General features: G+C 36.2%; 1 protein-coding gene across 2 annotated transcripts in view; it reads right to left on the reverse strand.

Moving 5' to 3' along the window:
- Ttc27 (tetratricopeptide repeat domain 27) overlaps nucleotides 1-25,071 on the reverse strand; it is a 202,539-nt gene that overhangs the window by 32,302 nt on the left and 145,166 nt on the right. For both annotated transcript variants that reach the window (XM_063230045.1, XM_003473020.5), the window contains 4 exons: nucleotides 24,803-25,030; nucleotides 10,122-10,220; nucleotides 3,496-3,548; nucleotides 832-997 (listed from right to left, as the gene is read on the reverse strand). In XM_063230045.1, coding sequence (XP_063086115.1) covers nucleotides 832-997; nucleotides 3,496-3,548; nucleotides 10,122-10,220; nucleotides 24,803-25,030 — 546 coding nt within the window. The remainder of the gene's footprint in view (nucleotides 1-831; nucleotides 998-3,495; nucleotides 3,549-10,121; nucleotides 10,221-24,802; nucleotides 25,031-25,071) is intronic.

Here is a 25,071-nt window from a genome sequence, read left to right on the forward strand (position 1 = left end):
TACAAGTATCAAGACATAAAGTATTTAAATTTCAGTGTTCTAAACTTATACCCTACAAGCTCTTACATATCCTGTGTTTGTATGCTAGCTTCATTCATAATTAAACCTGAAAAGTCTTGCTTATTTAATCCCATTGTATAAAAAACAGTGGCTGGAAAGGACTCACATTTTCTGAAGATTAACTTCATTTCACCAAAAAAAGAGAACTATTAAACATTGCAAAGAAAATATCATCCATCATTTCTACATTGTTATTATTATATGAAAGAGTGAGGTAAATGCTTGCCAAATGAGTGGATAAATGAGTTGAGACTATATTCCAGCTGCAGTGGTACTTCAGTTCATAAACTCAATTCTCTCCATGATTCTAGTTGCAAATTGAACTGGATGAGAACAGAATCAAATTTCCTCATAAACTCAGCATGAACTAATTCTGATTCAGTTCTCATCTAATTTGATTTGCAACCAGAATCGTGGAAAGGATTAAATTGGTGAACCAAGGTTCAACTACACTACAAATCACACAATATAATGATTTACCAAAAGCAATTAATGCAAAGAAAATTCTATTTAGTTTCTGTGACCTGACAGTATCTATGTAAACATGTCAGATTTTCATAATTAAGTCACAGTAATATTCATTTTATAGCTATCCAGACATACAAACAGTAGAGTGCCAGCATAATGCATAACTAAGAATATTTGACTAATAAAATAATTATCTGTATGTTTAACAATGCACATGCAATATTCAAGGAAATAATACATATTTCATGTAGTCAAGGATTAATATAAAATAAAAACTGACATAACAAAATATGAATATCTTACCTGAACATCTTTGTACTTGTCTTTTAAGTCCAAGAGCCGGTGATAAGCTTTAATTGCTTCTGAAAATTCCCCAACATCAGTACTCGTGAGGATGTAGTTTTCCCAGATTTGCCAGTGTTCATAGTTACACTTGAGAGCTTCTTGTAAAGTTCTAAAAGCTTTTACTCTAGAAGACCAAATTTTAAAAAGAGCAATAGTAACTATTTTAACTAGAATACAATATAGCTAAGCATACTGAATGCCAATCAAGCTGTCAGTCTTCACTGAGAACTACTAATGGATCCTCCCTTGCAAAACAAAGGAAATAAAAAAGAATGAAATACTTCTTCAAAATTCAATACAAATCATATAGAAATTTTTAAAAATCCTTACTCTACTCCTTAGTACCATACGTAACAGCAACTGACTTCACTTGTGGTGCATTCAGGTCTCTTATTTATAGAAGGGTAGGAATGAAATTATTCTCTTGAAAAATAACAAGCAGCAATTTGCGTCATGAGGATTATCCTTTTTCTTGTATGTTTTCCCACCTTTTAACACAAGCGCCTAGCTTCAGAGGTTTTGAAATGAATTATTTTTTTGTTTTTGCTGAAGATGTCTTTCATTTGTTTGTTTTTGTTTTTTTGGTACAAGGGATCAGACTCACAACCTTGCACTTGCCAGGCAAGCACTTGTGCCACTGAGCTAAATCCCTGGCCCCAGAATTTCTTATTTTAGGAGCTTCCTGCCAGGATCATTTATCAAACTCAGTAAGGTAGAGAGACTGCATTATGATAGTTACATGGTATCTGAAACGAGCAATTTCCCAGGGGACTGGCAGGGAAGTGATGCCTGGGAAATAAGACGCAGCAATGGAAAGAGCACTTCAGCAAAGAACCCTACGGTAAAAAGCAAAAATGAGATCATGACATAGGTCATTTTAGAGCACAAATATGACTGTTTTGAGAGGAGCAGTAATAGTTTGTCTCTGAAGTAACAATTTCATGAGCCAAAAATTAGTAAGTCTGGAGCAATAGCTAAATAAATGAATGAATGAATGAATGTAAAAAGGCTAGAATAATGTAATGATTTACCTCTGACCTTACACCTTTAATCCTACATATAAACTTGCTCGTGAAGGAGCAGAAATGCAAGGAAGTATGAAAAAAAGAATAATATGCAAGAATTGTCTACATAGAGTTCCAAAGATTAGTGGTTTAGAAGACAAAATAGGGCGTATCAAGAGCCTTACTACATACAAAATTATCTCAGTAACCAGAAAAACTCAATGAAATCACTCTACAACTATGACAGGGATTTCTCCTACCCACTCCTTTAAACCAGAGGCCGCCACTGGGTTTAATATAATCAGTTTCAATCAAAAACATAATATTATTTTCTGAAGAAACTCTACAACAAACAATACTTTATTTATGTAGATTATCATCCAATAACAAAGGAAGCATTTCATGATTTCAATGGTATCTCCAGAAATATCTTGTGATTCCACAAAGAAAAAGTAAATTAAATTTGAAAATAATGCCAAATAAAAATGGAGATATACCCATCTTTTAATTAATGTATTAAAATGGGCAAAAGCAACAGCCTCTTCCCTTTCCCCCGCTTTTTGTAGCCAGTCACTAAGCCCGTCAGTCGTCCCCTTTATAAACTGTGGGATCCACCCTTTCTTTTTCCACTTCAGCTATCTCATGCCTGGACTGTTACAACAGCTGTCTCCTAACTGGTTTCCGAGCCCCAGTTTCCTCTCTAGTTTGTCTAACACACTGCTGCCAGATAAAGCTTCCTAAAAAAAACTTTTCTTCATGAATTAGCCAAAATTTCTAGCTATTACCAATGAGATGTTATCCACTTGTTAGAAAAACCAGAACACACAGCAATTGACCCAAACTTAGCTTTCCACTCTTATCTTTCACCACAGAACTCACATTATATGCTAGCTGGACTATACTACCTCCTATCTTCTAAAATAATTCATTCACTTCTTGTCGCTCCAAATTTGCTCACATTGTTTCCCTGGCTTAAAAGACTCATTTGTCCTCCATTCTCATCCTTCAAATTTAGCTTGGGTCCAACATTAGTATTTCTAAGCCAGGTTGACATATCTCCTCTCCCCCCAGATCCTCACAGGCCTAAATAAATGCCTGACACGTAATAAGTGCTCTACAAATATCATCTATTATTGCTGTAGTCCCCTTTTGTATTCTCATTTGATAGTTACAACATACAGCTTATATTTCTAATCAATTTCTAAAATAATGTGACATACTATTTTATTTTTAACCTATAATTCCTAAAAATACTGATTCATATTTATTTAAAATTATCCATAATGTCTACTATAAAGCAATTAATAAAAAATCTACCATTAGAGATGGCCAACTAAAAGCATGCTTGCTTCCTTTTATCATGTAACGAAATTTAGTATGTAAAACCTAAACACCAAATAAAGATTTCAATGATACTTTTTATTTTACTATATATTAAATGTTTTTAAGACATAAGCTGCACATTTATAATTCAAAGAATATTAGTGAGTTATTCTAACTCCTGTAAAGGTAAAAAGGGGGAAGACAATAAAATATAATGCCTCAATATTCAGTTGGAAAAAATAATTATTCGCTGCTTTTGGAAGCACAGTTCTTCATATTTCTCTGATGTACTTACTTTTGTTTTAATCGGATATACGAAGTTGATAAATTGTTCCAAGCTTCAGCATTCTGAAATGATAGAGAACCCAGTTATAGGCTATTCTCACTTAGGAAGTAATTGTTGAAGCCAAAAATATAACAGTCCAATATATAGTCTTAAAAATCACAATTTTTATTAAGTTATGTTTAGTAAGGTATGTTTAAAAGCAAAACATAAAATTAAACCAAGTTTAATTTTTATAATTTACAAAAATTTCAAATATTAGTCAAGCAATGATAAAACTATTATAGAACTGATCTGGAAATTTCTTAAGATTTTATTTTCACATTTAGATTTGACATTTTACAACATAACTCATAGAGCATACAGATTTATTACAAATCCAAGGAATGTAGAACACTGGTTTCTGCATTTCAAAGGCTTTGCCTTTTACCATCATCTTTTCATCGGACAGGCGAGAAAGACTGAATAGTGTTCTCAAGTGTTACTAGTTTTTCATCAACCAAACACATTTCTCTATTTCTATTATCTAATACAAAAATAAAATTTTTTAGAAAAATGTTGGTGTTAACAAGAATGATGTGGATTACGTTTGTTCATCTTTCTTCTACTTTCAAAATAAAATATTCAATATATAGTTCTCAAATTCTATACCTATGATTCAAAAGATTAAGTAGTACTGAATCTCTCCTTCCTCACAAGACAAAAGACAGTGTCAAAGTAGCCCTCTCATCATAAAGAGTTACAAACTGGACAAAATATAGGAAACAACTATTTTGGAGAAGCTGCACAACAGACAGCACAGAAGCGTGATTCTGGAGAGAAGGGCAAAGCTAAGGTATCTCAACAACCAGCTCAGCCTCTTATTTAGAGGCATTTTCAGGACTGCAGCACGGAGAGGCAGAAACCAAAAAAGCACAGCAAGTATTACTGAGATGAAGAAAAAAGGATCAGAGTTTGGGGTCGAAAGGGAACTGGAATTTGCAGACTAAAATACCATAGGAGAGAGACATATGGCTCAAGAATGAGCTCTAGAAATTTCAATAAACATCCCCCGGAATCTATGGCTAAATACTGTCATCCAGGTGCAAGGCAAAACTTCTTGAAGTCTCCAAAGAACAATCTGCAGAGAGCTGCAGCTGAATGAAAATTTGGAAGTCATATAGGAGTTATTGAAGTTCCAACCCAACAGACTGGAAAGTCTTACGCATGGCATTAAATTTAACCACAGGTTATACCTTGCGAGAAAGATTTTTATTCCAATTTTATGCTTACCTTAAAGTGTAAATCAAGATGATCTACAAGTAAATTAAATAAAATTCAAAATAAAAACCCTTCTTAAGAGAAGAAAAATGGGCTGGGGGTTTAGCTCAGCAGCACAAGTGCCGCCTGGCAGGCATGAATGAGGTTATGAGTTCGATCCTTGGTACCAAATTAAAAAAAAAAAGGCAGAGAAGAAAAATATCCAGAAGCTCACCAACACAGCACCCACAATACACAGGATACAATAAAATTAAGGGTAACTATGCAAAGAAGCAGAATATTTTCATCCTGAATCAAAGGAAAGATCCATTATTGGAAACAGACCTGGAAATTAAAGAGGTGTTGGAATAAGCGTATGAAGGACTTTATCTACTATACAGATTACGTTCAAAGAGTTAAAGGAAACCCAAACACACTGAGAAACTGGCTGGGAAATCTTAGTAGAGACAGGAAAATGTTAAAAAAAAAAAAAAAAGAACTAAATGAAAATTCTTGAACTGAAAATTCTATTATCTGAAATAAGCTTAATGAACAGGTTTAACGGCATAGGAAACAGTGCAGAAAAAAGAACATCTCAGGACTGTGACACTGCAACAGAAAATAAACCACAGAGCAAAACCAAAGCACACACACACAAAATAAGAAGAAATAATACCGCTTTAAGGACCAACTGGGTGAAATAAGAACTACAAAAGCAGAGCACCAAAAAGGAAGGAGAAAGAGAGGGTGGACTGAACCTCAGTGGCACCGTGCTTGCCTAACATGCTTGAAGGCCGGGTTTAATCCTCAGCGGAGAAACCAAAACAAAATCTGAAGAAATAATGTCAAAATTTCCCAATCTGATGAAACTTTAAGCCCATAAATCCAAAACTTTCTCAAAACTTTAAAAGGATATGTAAAAGAAAACTATACCAATTAAATGGTGGGGGGATAAAAGGGACTTAAATGCAACAATTTCACGCTCAGAAGGAAAAGTACAATGAAAGAATACAAAGTTAAAGCACAAAATGAACTTTTTATTACTTTATCATTGTACAACTAGAAAATAATGTTTAAAACAATAACATAATAGCATCAGTAACATGACTGTTATCTCACTTTCAAGTTCTTATTTAAGAAAAATGAAGACCTATGACCACACAAGCATTTGCATTAGAATGACAAGCAGAAATAATCCAACACTCCATCAATGGAATGAGGTATAAACTAATTAGGTATATGCATATAATGCAATACCATGCCTCAACAAAAAGAAATTAACTGCTACTACAACAAATGACACAGATGAAAATGTGAAATATGTATCAAGTAAAAGAAATCAGAAAAAAAGCGCATAGCCTATGAGTCCGTTTACACATAAATACAGAAAAAGCAATGTAATGGAAAGAGAAAAAAGTCCAGAATAATAGTTGTTAAGAAACACAGGGGTAAGGCATTTCTTAGGGATGGCACATAAGTCAGGAGGGTGCCTTCTGGGATGACTGAAGTGGTTCCACGTTTTGAAAGGGATATGAGTTACACAACAGCATGCAATTGTCAAAACCGACCAAACTTTTCATTTAAGATTTGTGAGTAGTCTTTAAAATATATTGCACTTATGCTCAGCATGGTGGTATGTGCCTGTAGTCCCAACACTCAGAAGGCCTGAGACAAGCCTAAGCAACATTGTGATATGGCTGCTCAACTACATATAGATATAGATATAGATATAGATATAGATATAGATATAGATATAGATATAGATATATCAAAATATAGTTTCACCTGCACTTAAAGGATGGGAAAGGGAAAAAATTAGGTAGCACTGGGATTCCACTGCCTTTGAGATGAAAGCTAGATTCCAAAAATTGAAGCATTCATTAAGTCAATGCCTGTTAAGTGTTCATTAACCTTTTCTAGCCCCAAAGAATCTATTTTAGTAATTCAGTCATTTATGAACACTAATTAATTGAAGTAGTGTACATGTATATAAAAAATGTGATTGAGAAGTTGGAAAGCATAAAGTGGAGCAAAATTGGTATCTATCCTTAAAGTTCTATATCATAATCATTACTTTTTGTTCATATCTTGCATGAAAAGTAATTTTGGTGGACTTCTAATATAAATACTCTAAACAAGAAATGAAATAATAAATATTAGGGCCGGGGATAAAGTTCAGAGAGGGCTTGTATATCATGTGTGAGACCCTAAATTCAATCTATACACTGAGAGGGAAAAAAGTAAAAGAAAAGGAAAGAAAGAGAGAAATAAAAAAGATTAGAGCAGTCATTGAAGAAATAGACTATTAAAATATAGAAACTTAATGAAACCAGAAGTTAGCTGACAAATCTTTATACTACTCAAGACGAAAAGCGAAAAAAAATCTAAGTTACTAAAATTAAGAATGAAAAGGGGTCACTGTTACCAAGTTAACAAAAACAAATGGATTATAATACAAGTAACTACACCAACAAATTATATAGCCTAGATAAAATGGACCATCTCCTAGAAAGACGCAAAGTATCATGCTGATCCTTTAAGAAAGAGAAAATCTGAATATACCTGCAATAATTAATTGATTTAATAATCACTACAGAAAACCCCAGGGGCAGATGGGTTCACTGGTGAATTTTACAAAATATTCAAAGATGAATTAGCACCAAGACTCACAATCTCTTCCAAGCAATAGAAGATGGAACTTGTAGCTGACTCTATAAAGCCAGTATTTTTCTGTTATGGTATACATTATGTCCCTCCAAAAGCCTCATGTGCATAACAGGTGGAGCTTTCAGAAGGTGACTGGATTATGCAGGCCTATGGTTGACTTGCTATTAGGAAGTATGGTACAGTTGAAAGAATGAGTCACTAGGGGGTGGCCTGGAAAAGTTAATTGCCTCCCCCCAGTGTGACTCCTCCTTTGGTCACTCAGCTTCCAGGACAAGTGCCCATATGGGGAGCAGCTCTCCACCCCAGGCCCTTCCATTATGACAGTTCTCCATTAGAGTCAGTCAACTATGGACTGAAACCTCCACAAACTGTGAACCAAAGTAAACGTCTCCTTTAAGGTGCAAGTGTCAGCAATCTGTCCCAGCAACAAAGAAAGTGACTAAGACATACTGTGATACCAAAACCAATCAAAAACATCACAAACAAGAAAGCTACTGATCAATATTCCTTGTAAAATATAGACACAAAAATCCTCAATGAAATACTAGCAAAGCAAATCCAGCAAGCTATTAGAAGTATTACATACAATGACAAAATGGAATTTATCTCAGGAATGAAAGATTGGTTCAATATCCAGAATCAACCAATGTAAGATACTGTATTGCTAGACTAAGAAAAGGAAGCCACATAATCATCTCAATAGACACAGCAAAAACATCTGACAGAATTTAACATGATAAAAATATTCAACAAGCTAAAAATAGAAAATTTCTTCCTAGGAATATTTAGGGTGTATACAAAAAAATCCATAGCTAATACTATACATACTCAATGGTGAAAAACTGAAAGCTGTGCTGCAAAGATAAGAAAAAGATGATGGCTTTCATCAATTATCTGTACTCTTCTAGGAGAAGCGCTAGACAGATCACTGGGCAAAAAAACAAAAGACTCTTGGATTGGAAGGAACAAGTAAACCCATTTCTATTGCTAGATAACATGACCTTTTATATGGAAAATCTAAAAGAATTCATTAAAAAATAGAACTACTAAATGAGTTAAACAAGGTTGTGGGATACAAGACTAACATAAAATCCAAATGTGTTTCTATAGTAATAACCAGTCCAAAAAATTACAAAACCATTTCATTTATAACAGCATCAAAAAGAAGAAGAAGTATAACACATTCTCAAACATAAATGGAAAGATATTCACATTCATGGATTAGAAGACAATATTAAGACAGTATACAGATTGAATGTACATTCTCTTTGTATTTTTTGCAGAAATTGACAAAGTTAAACTTCTATATGAAAAGGAACCCTGAATATTCATAAACAATTTTGAAAAAAGAAAAAAAAGTATTCACACTTGGCATTTTCAAAAGTTTACTACAAAGCTTCAAAAAACAAGAACGTGGTCCAGGCAGATGGATAGCCACATATGTGGTTAAAAACAACAACCATAACAACAACTGAGAATCCATAATTAAACTCTTATACTTACAATCAATTGGTTTTTTTAAAGAAATGATTCTGGGAAAATTGTATATGCACACATAAAAAAATGAAACTCATCTTACACCATACACAAAAATTAAATGTGTACACCATACACTTAAAATGATCTCTAGACCTACATGCAATAGCTAAAACTATAAAACTCTTAACAGAAAAGGGTAAATCTTCATGATGGATTCCGCAATATTACAATAAAAGTATGAGACAAGAAAAAAGCAGATGAGGTAGAGAGCATCAAAATACACACAACTACACACACACACTTTTGTGTTTCAAAGGATACTATTGAGAAGAAAAAAAAACAATACCCAAAGGATGGAAGAAAATATTTCCAAATTACAAGAGACTTGAACTCTTATACCTTAATAAAAAGACCTAGCCACTTTACCATTAGGTATATACTCGCAAGAAATGAAAACATATGTCTACCAAAGACTTGTAACTGAATGTTAACAGGAATAATGTTCATAATAGTCAAAAAGTAGAAATAGTTAAATGTTCATTAACTGATAAGTGGATAAATGTGATCGGTTATACAATGAAATATTATTTGTCAGTAAAAAGTAATGAGGTACCTGCTATAGCACAGATGAACCTTAAAAACATAAAGGCATAAAGTTTCAACTGAAACACAAGTCTTTTTATATGAAATGAGACAAAATGTGCATTAATGTTTGCCTAGGGCTGGAGAGGAACAGAGGTGTGTAAAGAGAAATGGAAAATGACTTCTGGTAGGTACTAGGATTTCTTCACTGGGCAACGAAAATTTCTCAACTTCAAAATTCTGATTATACTAAAAAATCACTCCGTTTTAAACATTTTAAATGGATAAACAGGACATAAATTACCATCTCAATAAAGCTGTTAAATAAAAAAGATGCCACACTAAAAGAACTTTTATAACACAATAACACAATTAACATAGGAAGCATATGTTAGCAAGTGGCGAAGCATACGTAACACTGCTGTATCATTCAATACAAATTTTTAACTGAAAAATTATTTCATCAAAATTATTTTCTAAATGTAATCATAACCATTATAAGGAAAACTTATTTTCAGACTTATAAATCCTATGCCTGGGAAGTATAACCTTGCATCAAATGTATACATTCTTCCGCCACAAAAAGAATTGCTGCTCTGACCTACACAGTACAATGCAGATAACTTAAGAGAAGGGAGCTGAAACAAGGAAGGATGGCCAAGTACACTTACATCAGGCTCCAGAGTCACACAACGCTGAAATGCCTTTGCTGAGCCTCCGTAATCTTCCAAGGCCAAATAGGCACAGCCTAGAGAAAACCACACCCCGAGCTGCAAAAGCAGAAGTCAAAGTCATTCAAACACACAGACACAAGTTTACAGAATACGATCTAAGATTATTTAAGATACTATCAACAAACACACCTCCATAAAGGATTCAGAGCTATACAAAGTAGGATCGAAAGCTATATTCAATACTTAAGCTTTAAAAATATTTAAAATCGTAGAAGACACATTGTCATTAATCCTCCTCAAAATACTATCCCTCATGTTAAACACAATTATCCCACTGTTCTTACCACTTTCGGAAACAGTTCTGGAAGCTCTCTTTCATGAATGTCTTTACGAGACATGATCAAAACACGGTGAATGCTGCCACTGAATATCATCCAATGGAAAAGAAGGATTGCACATTACAGTGTGTGCTCACTTACCTTATAAGATCTAGAACCCTGCGACTTCTAGATTTTCTCTAAAGTCAAAATGGTCATGGAATGTTTTGAACGTTTTGAATCCATCAAGGCAGGCAGGACAGTGTAACTAACACTCTTGAAAAAGGACTTCTAGGGGCTGGGGATTTAGTTCAGTGGCATAAACGCCTGCCTTGCAAGCAGGCAGTCGTGAGTTCAATACCTGGTACCAATAAAAAAGGGAAAAGACAAAAAAAAAAAAAAGAAAGAAAGAAAGAAAGAAAAAGGACTTCTAGAACTTCTTCACCAAGTGGAAAGAACAATAGGTTAAATGTGCACCAAAAACTAGGGGTAGTTCTTGTTTTGTTTTGTTTGGTTTGGTTTGGTTTGGTACTGGAGATCAAACTCACGACCTTGCACTTGTGAAGCAGGCACTCGTGCTCCTGAGCTATACCCTTGGCCCTGAGGGGTAGTATTTTCAGTCTTTTACTACAATAAGTTTTTAAAATGTAAACATCATGTTCTTCATTGACACCTCACATAGTAAATAGTTGCCTTACATTTAGTTAAATGTAGGAAAATTAGCAATGGAGAGCAATTTCCCACCTAATTTCCAAAGTAGTACACTGAAAGCATGTACAATCATCACTCATCTTTCATTGAGAAACATCGCACTCTTTGTTTACAAATTCCTTAAATGCAAAGGAAAGTTTTGTTTTATAAGCCTTTATATTTGAATCTGATATTTTAAGTCTGAGATTAAGCAAACTTTTTTTTACTGATCATCTATTACATAAAAACAGTACACAAAGTATCAGCAGATTCAAAACTGATGAATGTATCACCAACTTAAAAGGACAAATTTCTGCTTTTATGTTCAATTAGGCCACAAATAACTTCTACAGTTTAACCATAAATCTACCCTAGTACATATCTGCATTGGCATGCCTGAAAACAACTTGGAAAACACAGGCTCAGAATCTGAGTTACCAAATTGTCATACAAAATGCAAAGCCTGGCTTAAATCAATCAAATTCAGAAACACTAACATTCAGAAAACAGGTAATATAGAAAAATATTCAAATTACAAAGAATTTTTTATGACAGTTTCCTTAAAATTCAATAGACCCTATCAAAAGAGAGAGAAAACTAGAAAAAATTCAATTAAACCTGCCAGAAACTCAAATATTATGAGTCATTTATTTCAGACATAGACAACACAGACAGCAATAGATACAGCGGTACACAGAAGTCTACTTTTGTTTTTTAAAGACAGGATTTGACTATGCGGTTTGTAGTTCAGGTTGCCCTCAACTCATATGTAGCCCAGACTGACCTCGAACTCCAGGCGATTCTTCTGCCTTGGACTCTCCAGTACTGGATTACAAGTACTGCCAAATACTGGGATTACAGGCGTGCCAGCACAACTGTTAAGTCTACCTTCTTAGTGACTTATTTACTGCCCAAACAAGGACAGGAAAACTTTGGAGGGAAAAAACATGAAGTGGTATTATCTGTCTGCCAGCCTTCCTCAGAGGCAGAGAAGGAGCCTGCTTCTACAGCCCTCCTCCTTCAACATTTCCAATATGGCATGTTGAGGCCTGAACATTCCTTGAGCAGATAAAGATTTTCAGAATAATTAGAGATAAGACTTAGCAAACACCCTTGGGCAATTTAACACTGTGCAGTGAATTCACAAGCAGCCATAAATAACCACTTATCAAGAGTCTTTAAGGAGAACATTTGGTTTGAGAGATAGGTAATGCCTGAAAAGAGGGTGGTGTGCCTCTAGTTTGGGGGTTGCAGGAGGAAGCAGAGGACTAGGTTGGGACTAAAAGTTCACTTGTCTGAATTATGGCACTTTAACTTAAAACCAAGCTCACTGCTCTGCTTTCATCTGGTTATTTATAGAATGAAATGAAAAGGCTTCAAAGCACCAAACTGCACTCACTGAACTTGATGCAGGCTGAGAAGACCAGAGGCTGATACTAACTTACAAAATACATAAAACACACCCTCTAACTTCCAACCAAGTTGAAAGCTTCAAATCCTGTGTTATATTTCATCAGCCCTACGGTACTTTTTCATCATGTAACATCTCTGAAATAGACACATCTTGTCAAGGGTTTCAAGAGCAACCGTTTTGTTACCCAGACAGTGGATTTAAAATAAAAGCACCCCTTACAGTTGATAGCATCTTAGATATGATGAATCATGGTAGTAATGTTAGTAGGAACCAGGAACATCCCATTCAGGAACTGAATTAGGAACAGTGAAAAGTGCTCTCGAGGTTCTGAAAATGCATGACCCTTGCTTGCTTTCTAAAACCAGCAAAGAATACTCTTCCCTATGTGTTATAAAATCCAAGATAAAAATCAAAATCTAAATGAAGAAATTTGTTTTTAAGTCTACATAAAAAGATTTATAAAAATTGCAAAGATTTTAAATTAACAATTATCATAAAGCTCTAAAAGACTGGAAACAAAATTCATTTACTTTTAAATATTAAAAGCCAGTTAATATTTTGTAATTGTACCTTAAAACCAAAATAAATTTAATGAAAATTATTCTGATGTCTTATCTAATATAAAGTATTATTATGGTTCTCCTTTTCTTTTCACTACAGGTTATTTTTGCAGTTGTATTAATAATTTGTACTGCAAGAAAAGCCCATGACCAATTAACTACTATATTTAATCTATTGATAATATATACTTATGACAGAAGACAACCCCTCCACACATTTTGTTCTTGGAAACCATGCAAGGCTCTTTTTCTAATTGTTTATAGTTGATCTTTTATTTGTTTGCTTATTTATTTTTGGAGCCAGGAATTGAACTGAGCACCTTACACTTGCCAGGCAGGTACCATGCCACTGAGCTATACATCCTAGTTCTTGTCCTTTAAATTATTCATTTCTGGCAAGAGAAACAATTTGCTCTTCTCATGAACCAATAGCAGCCATATGGGGCTAGGAAGAGAAACAAGAAGCCAATTCACACTTGCCATGAGCCAGCCTGTGCAAGGGCTCAGAGACAAGAAGAGTGCCTCCCTCCACCAAGCAACTGGCTGATTCGGAGGCTGAGCTGATAGCAACTAAAGCACAAAGACAACTTAATTCTTGTATTGTTTGATTGATTTTGCAGGCCTAAAGCCCGAGTATCTATTTAGAGTAGTCGAGCATCTATTTAGAGGATAATGATATGCAATACAGCAACTATGTGGGATTTCTTTCTGTGTTGTTTTTGAAACTCAATACTACTCTCACTGTTTTGTTTTGCTCCATTTGATTGTTTTGTTTTCTTCAATGTTTGGTTTTGATTGGTTTTAGTCTGCTCTCTTTTGTATGGGCAGCAGTTCTGAAGATAGAAAGAGGCATTATGGTAACCATTGCTGATTTTCTATTATTCTGTTTTGAAATCCTGTATCACTTTTACTGTTTTGTCTTGATTAGCTTTATTCTGTGTTATTTTGTTTGGTTTTAGTCTCTTTAAAATAAAATTGTAAAATAAAATTTAAAATAGAAATCAACGATTCAGCCTTCCCGGTAAGCAGTGCAAGCTATATGCATGCCAGGAAGAGAAAAGCCAGCATCCCCTGAGAATCTGCCGTGCCCAGCCTTCCTGGTAAGCAGCCAGTGCATGGGCTGAAAATCATCCCCGCCTCCTGTTAGCAACCAGATGGTTCCAAGGACAGACAGAGTGGATAGCTAAAGTATATAAAGCATGTAAATGCTGTATTGTTTGGTTGATTATGCAGGCCTGGGGCCAGTGGTCTGAGCATCTCTCTGGAGGATGACAGTATGCAATATAGCAAATACAGAGATTTCATTCTATCTTGTATTTGAGGTCCAATACTGTTTTCACTGTTTTGCTTTGTTCTAATTGTTTTTGCTTTATTCAATATTCTATTTTGATTGGTTTCACTGTGTTTTGTTTTTGTTTGATTTTGCTATACCTGATTGAATGGACAACTGTTGTGAAAAAACAAGATATGTATGGTATCTTACTCTGAAATTCTGCACCAATTTTGCTTCATTGTCTCGATTTGGCTTTGTTCTGTTTTGAGTGTTGCATTTTACTAGCTTTAAAATAAAAAAATTAAAAAATAAATTATTCATTCCTCTTTCTCAATGGAAGCTCTCAGAATCTGAGAGACTATGGAGAATATCTGGTGCCTCTTTTACTTTTTTTTAAATTTAAAACTATTAAACTGTAATTACCAATAATGACTCACCTCTTGGTTCAAAAGGTCATACTTTTAAGAATAGGGCTTAATTTTAAAAAGAAATTCAAAAGAAGCCCCCAAAAACCCTCACACAGTCTTCAAAATAAAGCTGAACTAGTTGAGTACCAAGATCTTTAGCACCTAGCAGAGCAAACAGAAACAGAATGCCATCCTTATTAAATGTTCTGGTGGCTATGTTTTTTAAAAAGTAAAAGGAAATGGGTAAAATTTACTTTAATAATATTTAATTTTGCATACTCAAAATGAGACTTTCAACATGTTATTAAAATACAGAATTACTGAGGTATTTTATTTGTCTTTTTCATACAAAGTCCTTGAACTCTGATGTATATCCAATACTTACCATACTCCCATTGGCTTGAACTGCCAGTGGTACATGCTTGACTGTCCATCAGGCAGCTCATATGACCTGACAGGACTGTCCTATGACTCCTGATGGAATAGTCACACATGTACCACTGCCAGTACTACAGCTGTCTGTCTGGCAGTGAGACATACGAATTATAGCCCCATCATGAAAGTGTTAACGCATGTCTCAACTTTGACTGGACACACTCTAGTGGTCAGTGGCCACTGTACTGGCCAGCTGTGTTCAACATTATTACTCTGAGACTGGCATGGAAACCCAGGAATACTATGCACCCTTCCTGCTTTCTCAAGTGACAGCAGCCCTGACTGAGACCTTCCCATGAACTCCCAATTTTCATATACCACAGCCACTCTTGTTCCTCTTCCTATGCAACAGCAACCAAAATGATTATCACTTAGCAGCTATATGTGTGCCAACTTCTGATACCATGAGTTTTCTATACATTACGCTCTGCATTCTTCAGGAAAACTGTGCAAGGTAGCTAGTGTCACCTTTATTAGAAAGATGTCAAGAGGCTAGAGGAGGGATGTGGCCCCCTCAGCGTGACACCGAACATCTCTTAGTCAAAATGCCACCCACCACCCACAAGCCATGACTTACAATAACAATATCCTTCTCACAGATAAAAAGAGAAGAAAAATAGTCCAGATACCATATGCTAGAAACACCCAAGAGATAGATTTGTTTTTAAGAACCACAAGCACAGTCTTTACTCCCCACAGGACTCCCCTTTTGAGCTACGCAGGTGGACAAAGCAGCAGCAGCAGAAGGAAGAGAAGAGCTGGAGGGGAAGCTCTTATCAAAAGGACTGAGCAGCTGCAGTAAGACAAGAGTTGGATAGAAAGGCTCTGGCTGAGATTTGTGCAATATTCATTTCCAGGGCAAATTAGAAATACAAGCTCACCACAGGTGGACAATGCCCTTTAAAATCTGGTAGATCTCTGGGTACAGTGGTGCACACCTGCAATCCCAGCACTCTGGGAGGCTTAGGTAAAAGGATCATAAATTCAAGACCACATGGACAACTTGGTGAGATCAGGTGTTCAAGAGGTCATAAGTAACTGAGTGACCTTGATCTTGTCGCTTAACTTCTCAGTGTCAGTCTCACAGGTATTAATTGAAGGAGGTGGTCTAGGCTAAAATTCCAAGGTTCTTCTGACTTCCTAGACTCTGAAAACCCACAGGTGACAGGGTTCAAAGCTACACTTGTGCCATCTAGTGGCAAAATAAATGCACTGACAAAACAAATAGATTAATACTGATAGTCAGCTGGTTTAAAGAGCTGGAAAGGAATCAATTCAATTAAAGTCCTTAGAAATCAAAAGAAACCAAAGTAGAAATGAGGCCTACAGAGGAAGTGGTTTGCTGAAAATCACACAGTGGTTTCTGGTGTGCAGAATGTGTCATAAAGAGAATGACTAAAATATTTATTAAAACTAAGTACGTCACATAAAAGGTAATTTGTTACTCTGAGCTAAAATAAACACCAACAGATAACATGCATAGATTACTTTTAAAATAACAAAGTCAATTTTACAAGAGTATTCAAAGCATTTATAAAAGGTATCAGTTGCTTGTACATAATTTTCTTTAATTATAAGCCTACTACTCAGTTTTTCTTTCTCCTGAGGCCTTCTACAGAATGAATAACCAACAGCTTCATGCTTTTTGCTAAACTGATTTACAGAATCACTTGTTTTGAATTTTTCTGTTACATACTCTAAAAGCTGACATATTATAATCTAATCCTCAAGTCATGCTGTAGTCCCCATTCTCCTTTCTGTATTCCTGTCCACATCCCATGACCCACACAGCTGAGCTGTTAAGTGTAGGAAGTGACCCAACCCAAATCCAAGCCTGTTACCAATAATGTTTGATAGCTGCTCTTCCTAAAGTGATGCTTGAAACTCACAATTTTTAAATGTACATTGCCAACTCTTTCACAACCACTATTCTCATCATAACCACACTTCTGATGTATTAAATTCTACATCCACCTCCCTAAGGAAACAAATTTTAACCTGTGGGTTTCTCTTGCTAAAGCAATGGTTTCCCTGTTTTACTGTTTTCCTTTAAAGGATCAACTGCATTTTGTACATATTTTTACTATGGTGTATTAATTGTTTGATGTCTTACTCTTTAGTCTTATCTACAGTTGGTTAACACGTAAATATGTCAGTGGGTTCTTTGCCCACTCTTTCCAGAGAATTCATAATATATTTACAGATCATCTGCATATGAGACTCTCTTGTCAAACAGATCTCCCTATCTGGATACAGATAATAAGGCTGTTACTATCACAGTGTAACAGGCAGGGAAGAGAAGTATCACTACTGAATATCTATTAGTGAGAACTTACTATAAGCCAGAAATATGCTAGGTCTTCTGCATATATTGGTCAACTTTTCTCAGCAGTAAACTGACACAGAGATAGTGAGCTCCATTATACAAAAGCTCAGGAAGATGAAGAGACTTCATCATTATGCTCTGTGGGTTCCTAGAAGTCAGAACCAGGTCTAAGGTACCAAAGCTTTTGCCCACTCCATTATACTTCAGTCATAGCTACAGCCCAGATGTTATCACAGTGCTCATATTTCTTGGCTGTTATGCAAGTTAAACCTTAAAAGTCTCATTTTTTTATTGCTTATCAATATGAGAAAGAAAGAACAAAAAAGAAAATATCCCTGTACATATTATTCACATATGTTCATCAAGTCCTCTCTACTGGAATGTGAGCTCCAACCTCTTCAAGTCTCCTCATCACAAATATTACAGATTCACAAAAGAAATTATTTCAAATAAAAATATTTTTTCCTTTCATAAACTAATATGACAGAGCATGTTTACCCCCTGCAAATTAAGGAGGAGCATGGTACAAGTTCCTAGGATGATTCAAATCACAAGGAACTACGCGAGAGAAGTCTGGTGTGTGTACATCAATGCAGCAGGAAGGGAGGCCGCGGTTCCTCTGTAATTCCCTAGTCTCAAAGAGGCTCACTTGTTGTCATGTGCTGGATGGTTCTAAACATCAATCTTACTAAACCTTCTCTCCACTTCAAAAGAAAACCCCAATGGCTCTTCATTAAAGAAAGAAAAAGTTCAAATTTGGTGGTCTGGTATGCAGGGCACTTCATAACTTGGCCTCAACCAAACCTGTCATTACTGCCTTACATGATATCGAGAGGTTTACAGTGATGAGGTTAAGGGTGACAGCTCTGGAACAGGAATGGCCAGGTGAAACCCCAGCTGCAGCAATTACAACTTGTGGGATCAGATACAGATTACTCAGCCTTCTATTTCCTCATCTGTGAGGTGAGGGTAAAATCCATGAATGTCTCAGTGATTGTGCTGAGGAATAAAAACACATGTAAACTCGTACAGAATGGTACCTGGTACCTTGTAAATACTCAGCAGTAGTTGCTGTTATCACTGTACCCGAATAAAATGTAGACAATCAAATCCTACAGTTATCAAGAAAACTTGTTCTCCACACAGTTGCTATTTACACCAACTAGAACTGGTATTTATATTTCCTGGAACATACTTTCTAAATTTTTTTCTTCCTATCCAAACCCCAACCACCCCTCCCAGTTCACACGGATACTTCCTGCGGCATTAGGACTTTGTGACCATTCATATCCTTATTCATCACTGGCACCCAAAGTGTGCCTTTTGGTTACATCCCACATTATTCATGCCTCTTCTTTCTATTCAACTCTCATAAACGACAGGACAGCAAGGATCCATGTCTTATAACAATTCTTATTTTCCCTTCAATCAAAAGGGCTTACAAAGAGTTCACACACATCAGCTTAGAATATAGAATCTTCATAGAATTTCCTTTTCTGATACTAATGCTTCTATCTTCCGTTCAGCCTCACTTGAAACATTATTTCTTGTTTCTGATGTTAATGTCTTCATCTTCTCTCCTTATCCTAGTCCCCACTAGATTGGTATTTCCTGCTTATGGCCTCTTCTTTCTCTATAATAATCCATATCTCCATTGGATTAATTCTCTCCTTTATCCACTGTAGTTTTTTGTTTCTGTCTTCAATCAAATTAAGATCTCCAATATATTGGAAAGCTTTATTTGATCTTTCCCTTCCTCTGAGTTCGACACTCCATATGTAAATTCTTGTCTCTTTAACACAAACAGACTCTAGATGCAATATTCATTTTCTTCTATTACTCTTTCATCTTCAGAATCTGTCTCTGACAGTCACCAGACAGCTCACCTCCCAGGCCTCTCTGGGCCCTCTCCAGACTTTATCACTGTGTATGGTATCACTTACTGGCACCAGTCCCTGCTTTAGTTGCCATGAACCCTTCCGTGGATGGTCTTTCCTTCTGGTTGAGATCTGGTGTGTTCTGCTCCATTCACATTTCATTGGTGCCATTTCTTGTACCTTCCTCTAACTTCAGGGGATGCCCAACATTCAGGAACTTACCTGCTGTTCTCTTCCAAAATAGTTTTCTGCAAAAAGCTTGAAGCCAAGCTCATGGCTTCAACTCATTTCCATTCAAAAGCCCCATTTACTGCTGACATCTAACCTCACTACTGGGCTTTTTTCAGGCTTTTATTCCTACGGATACCAGCCCACTCTGCTTAAATAGAGTACCATCTCCTCACAGTCAACGTCCAAAATCACATCATCTTCCCTGCAAAAGACATTTCCCCTTTTTTCTAAATTTCCTATGGCTATCATAGACCAAGTAGATAGTATCCTTTCTGATTCCAAGGTCTCCCTCGATTCTGCTAGCCCAAGGAGTAAACCCTGAGAATATTCCTTTGTAATGAAGTTTAGACCTGTTCTACCTTTTTCACATGCACCACTAAAGTCCCTGATACTCACCTGTGACATCTGTTTCTTATTTAAATTTCTTAGGTGATTTTTGTCATATCACTCTTTTATTCAAAACCAGAAGAGATCCCCACATCTGTGGACTCAAATAATCCTAAACCAAGAGATTTGTTATGACTTATGTCTAGAACCGCCCTCCCCTTTAGCCCCATGTGCTCATAGGTGGAGCCTTTGAGAGGTAGATGGATGAGGGTATGCTTTGGTACTAGGTATGAGGATTAAGGGAGTACGATAACTAAACTAGTTTAGCATAGTTCTGGGTGCAGATAATAGAAACCTATCCTGGTGTGATGACACCAACCATAAGGCTTGCAACCCGGGGACAATACAAAGGGATAAAGAAGGTAGGCAGTGGCTGCCACTGCTGCTCCATGCCTTACAATGCTACTCTGCCATGCTGCCCTTCCTTGGATTTGGCTATGGACGGAAACCTCTACAAAAATAAACCTTTCTTCCTTTGAGTGTCAGGTATTTTGTCTCAACAATTAAGACAGTGTCTTGGTTACTTTTTACTCATTGCTGAGACAAAATACTTCAAGCCCAAGTTGGGAAAGGAAAGGTTTATTTCTTACAGTTTTTGGAGGTTTCAGTTCACACTCAGTTGGCTCCAAGGCAGGCGGGCATGGCATTAATGCTTGACTTTTTATTTAGAATAAATAAAAAGTCAAGCATTAATGACATGAAAATTCTCCCACAGCTGCATAATAAATTGTTATCTCTGAACATGGCTTTCTTAAACAAAGAAACACCTACTATCTTACAGAAAATATTAAAATTTCTTCAGCAGATGGGCTTTTGGCTTTAATGTTGTCAGAGATCTTACTATGGCCCATGAGGCAGAAAGTACATGCCAACTACATTGTCTGTAACTGCAGATTAATTCATTGATCCCCCCCACCCCCGACAAATGTAAATTGAGTTTTGAATTTTCTAAAATTTTACTTTTCTTGATTTTTTGAGGTGACTGTTGCTAAAAGAAGTTTATATAAACCATAAAAAGTCACCAAGTGATACAGTATAAAAACAGATTTAGACCATACAAGTGACCAATGCTCTTTTGTAAAGGCAGACTATTCTTCACGTGCTTCATCCTGAGCACGGCTGCTCTGTCTCTCCTCTCCATCTATCTAGTTTCTGAGTTCCCACATTTCTTGCTAAGTGGGAGACATAGAACTTCATGTACATTGTGGGCACAAATGTCTGGCTTACACCAAAGGGTTCATAGAGACTCTGGCATTTCTGCCATTAGCCAAGACCTGAAACTTAACCACTTGAAGCATACATGTAGTTAGTTATAAAACCAAGCATCATGCACGCTGTCCTAGCAGGGAAATGTGAGTTGAGTTGTGCATAGAAAAGGTGGGGGGTAGGAACCAGCTACTGTCATTCTTTAGATTTAAATACATTATAAAGCAAGGACTCTGCTGCTGCAAGACTAGATGAAGACTATGGCAGAAGATGAAAGAAAGAAAAGGATCCTTATGAAATCCATCCCATCTTCCTTCAGTGCCACTAGAGAACAGAAGTTCATTTTAAAATGAAAAAATATGGGACAAACACTAAACTGGATGGGCTGCTGGATACCAGGCATACACTGAGACTGCCACAGATGCTTAGTGAACTCTCAAATGCATGCCTTTCCTCAGTCTCATCCTGGAAGCCAGACTTCCTCCTGTACATTAATGCAATCCCCATTGTTCATTCAACATTTGACTCCTGCCTCATCTCTAATACCAGCATCCCTGGCTCCATGGAGCCACAGCGACTGTGTACCTTCTGTACACGCCTGAGCATGTTTTTAATGCCACCAGTTATATCATACAACCTTACAAAGGTGAATGATCAACTGATTGAGGAGGAAAATTAAAGAAAATAAATGTTTTAAAAAAGAAGGAGAAATGACAGAAATAAAGGAAAAGTGTTGGGTTGAGCTAGAAAAAATGACAGGAAATAACATTTTCCTTTGTCAGTACTATATACATTGGTTTGACATCTAAGCAATTTGTTTGGTTTTCTTTTTGCATAAAAGTGAAGGGCAACAGAAATAACAGCTACTTAAGAACAGGGATAAGGATTGATATTTTAATTCTTGTTCCATGTCTGTAAAAACATGTGTGGGAAATTTAATTTAACTTCCCTTCCACTTTCTTCAGCTTCTAACTCTCTACAAACCCCAGAAGTCTAAGGTTGAATTTTAGCAGTTTCCCAGAGTCATTTGGGGAAATGGAAGAGATGGGCGTAAGTGAATGCTAGCGGACAATTTCAAAAGCACAAATACATTGGCAAGTGTCTTCTGGTTGTCTAACAGATGCACCATAGACAATGCATTTAGTCTTGTAGCTCACCCCTGGTAAGAAACCAAACACTCCTATTTTGATATCAAAGCCATTCGATTCAATACTTCTCTGTGTTTATCTAAATTTTGTTATTAATACTGTTTGGTTAGATCAGAAAAAAGAGGATGGAATTTTTTAAAATTCTGCTTTTCTGTTTTCCTTTTACTGTGGGACTTAAAGGAGACAACACAGGACAGAGCAGCACTCCTTCAGATATAGTTCAAACTTGGATCGTAAGTTAAAATAAGTATATGGTGTGCAAGTTTGCATCTTGTAGGAGTTCTGTACTACAAATGCTTGCATATTTTGGCTTCGCTAACAACAACTGGCCTGAATTGAATCCATATGACAGACTACAAAAAATCCTCTTATAACATCTGTTTGTGCTATGACTCTGCTTTGAACAATTGTCATTTCTTTTGTCTATCTACGTAATTAGTTCTAAATTCTATAATGAAGCCATCAAGCCCTGTCAAGTCCTCTCTCACAACTTTGCTCAGCTCTTCCTTCCTTCCGAGAGTCCCTCCCACATTATTAACCATCAAGACTAAAACTGGACCATTCTTACATTCTCCTAACTCTGCCTACATTGACTACCTTCCACAGCAGTGTTGCCCAAACAGTACTCCTGCAACACTTCTTTGCACACTCTATTCCTTTGTTTGAAATAAGAACCAAAAGTAAACTACCCTGCAGTGGTGACCTATCTGCAAGAACAAAAGCCAAATGATTTAGCCTCACAGTTAAGACTTTTTGTAACCTGAATCTAATCAGTATTCCCAGGTAACTGGTTCCCAGGTAACCAACTTCTCTGTACAATCAACACACAGGTGCACACACCTACTCTTTTCTGCTTCTAGGACTTTACACAGGCTCTCCCCTTCCAGCTGCCCTCAGTACTATCCTCCTTTACCTATTCAAGCTCTACTTGATTTCCAAAGACAAATCCAGCACTATTCGCTTTCATAGCCTATGAAAGGTAGAAATGTTCTTTTTGGTCTCTCAGTATAAACTAGTGCTTTACAAAACCCACTTAGTATTTCTTGATGTGTCACACTGTGAGCTAGTTTGGTCTGTCTGTTTTACTAGGCTGCACAAAAGTTACCCTGTCTCAAAATACATGAAAATGAATAGATCCAAGTTTAAAATATTAAAACAAACACACTTCTCACACATCTCATTTTTTCAATGTAAAAGACACTTCCCATGTCTATGCAGTTAGGAAATGATCACCCATGCTCACAGCAGAATTATCTTCAATAAGCAATTAGGAGAAACAATCCAGGAGTTCACCAGATTAATGAATAAACAAAATGCAGTACGTAAACACAACAGAATATTACCCAGCCTTAAAAAATGAAGTTCTGATACATATTGGTTCCAACATCATAAGCCATGAAGACATTAAATTAAGCAAAACAAACCATTTACCAACGGACAAATACCATACCATTCTGCTTATGAGATATATAGAGTAGAAAAATTCATAGACTGAAAGTAAGTGGTGGTTACCTGGGTCTGGGAGAAGGTCACAAGAGCTGTTTTTTAATGGGTACTGAGTTTCACTTTTACATGATAAAAAAATTCTGGATACCGCTGAACAATATAAATGTACTTAAAATTACTGAATTGTACACTTAAAAGTGTTTAAGATGGTAAAGTACATGCCATGTGATTTTTAACTAAATTTTAGAAAAGGAATGTTGGGTCTGGCATTAAATCATCTAGATTCAAATATGGCAAAATGCCAGAGAGGGACTTGGCTCATAATAGGTAAATATTAACAGGTAATTTTAAATAAACATATTAATTAGAATTATACCAAGTCAAAATGCACGTCTGTCAGGAGTTATATGTGCCTTTTGGATTGTGAAATGAGAAGGTAGTTAAAAGTGATTACTTCTGATAATAAAAACTTTTTGTATTCACTTTTCAAATCTGAAAACTATCTTTCAGCATTTAAATGTATTCGTGTGTATATAAACATACACATTTTCCCTTAAATGATCAATAATCCATTCCATACATACGCCTATTTATAATGATCTTTCTTTCATTGCTGACTTCAATAATTACTCGCAGAGTCCTATACTGACTGCAGTGTGATGACCGCTTTATTTCCTTCCTAACATACCTGCTCACGATGGTGCCTGATTTTAATAGCTGCAGCAGCAATAAGGAGAGATAAGAGGAAGAAATAAAATGAAACAGAAAAAGTAAACCAATGGAAAATAAGACCTCGCCTGTGCACTTCTGGTGACAAGCAAGAAGTAGGAGGGATCGCATTCTTAGCTCTCAAGGGCAAGCTCATCAGTCATTGGGATAAAAACGGGTATTCATTTAGCAAAAAGAAATCCAAAGGAAAACACAAGCCCCAAGAGCAGGTAGGATTTATAAACTGTCTAACCTGCATAGGATTAATCTTCACTGAGCGTTCAAAGCACTCCACACATTCTTGAAACTCCTTGTTCCGAAGATGAAGGAGGGCTTTGGAGCGCTGGGCCCTGGCACTGCGGTGCTTGGACAACTCCCAGGCTTTGTCATAGCAGGAGTGATCTCGGAGCACATCTCCAAGCAAGCAGTATAAACTTGGTGTTTCTTTTTTCTCCAGCTCTTGCCTAAGAATTTCTTCTGCCTAGAAACAACAACAAAAATAATAAAAGTACTTAATGTTAT

This window comes from Cavia porcellus, unplaced genomic scaffold (genome assembly GCF_034190915.1).
Source record: "Cavia porcellus strain 051 isolate PalLab524CR breed Dunkin Hartley unplaced genomic scaffold, mCavPor4.1 scaffold_1, whole genome shotgun sequence".
Taxonomy (NCBI): Eukaryota; Metazoa; Chordata; class Mammalia; order Rodentia; family Caviidae; genus Cavia; species Cavia porcellus.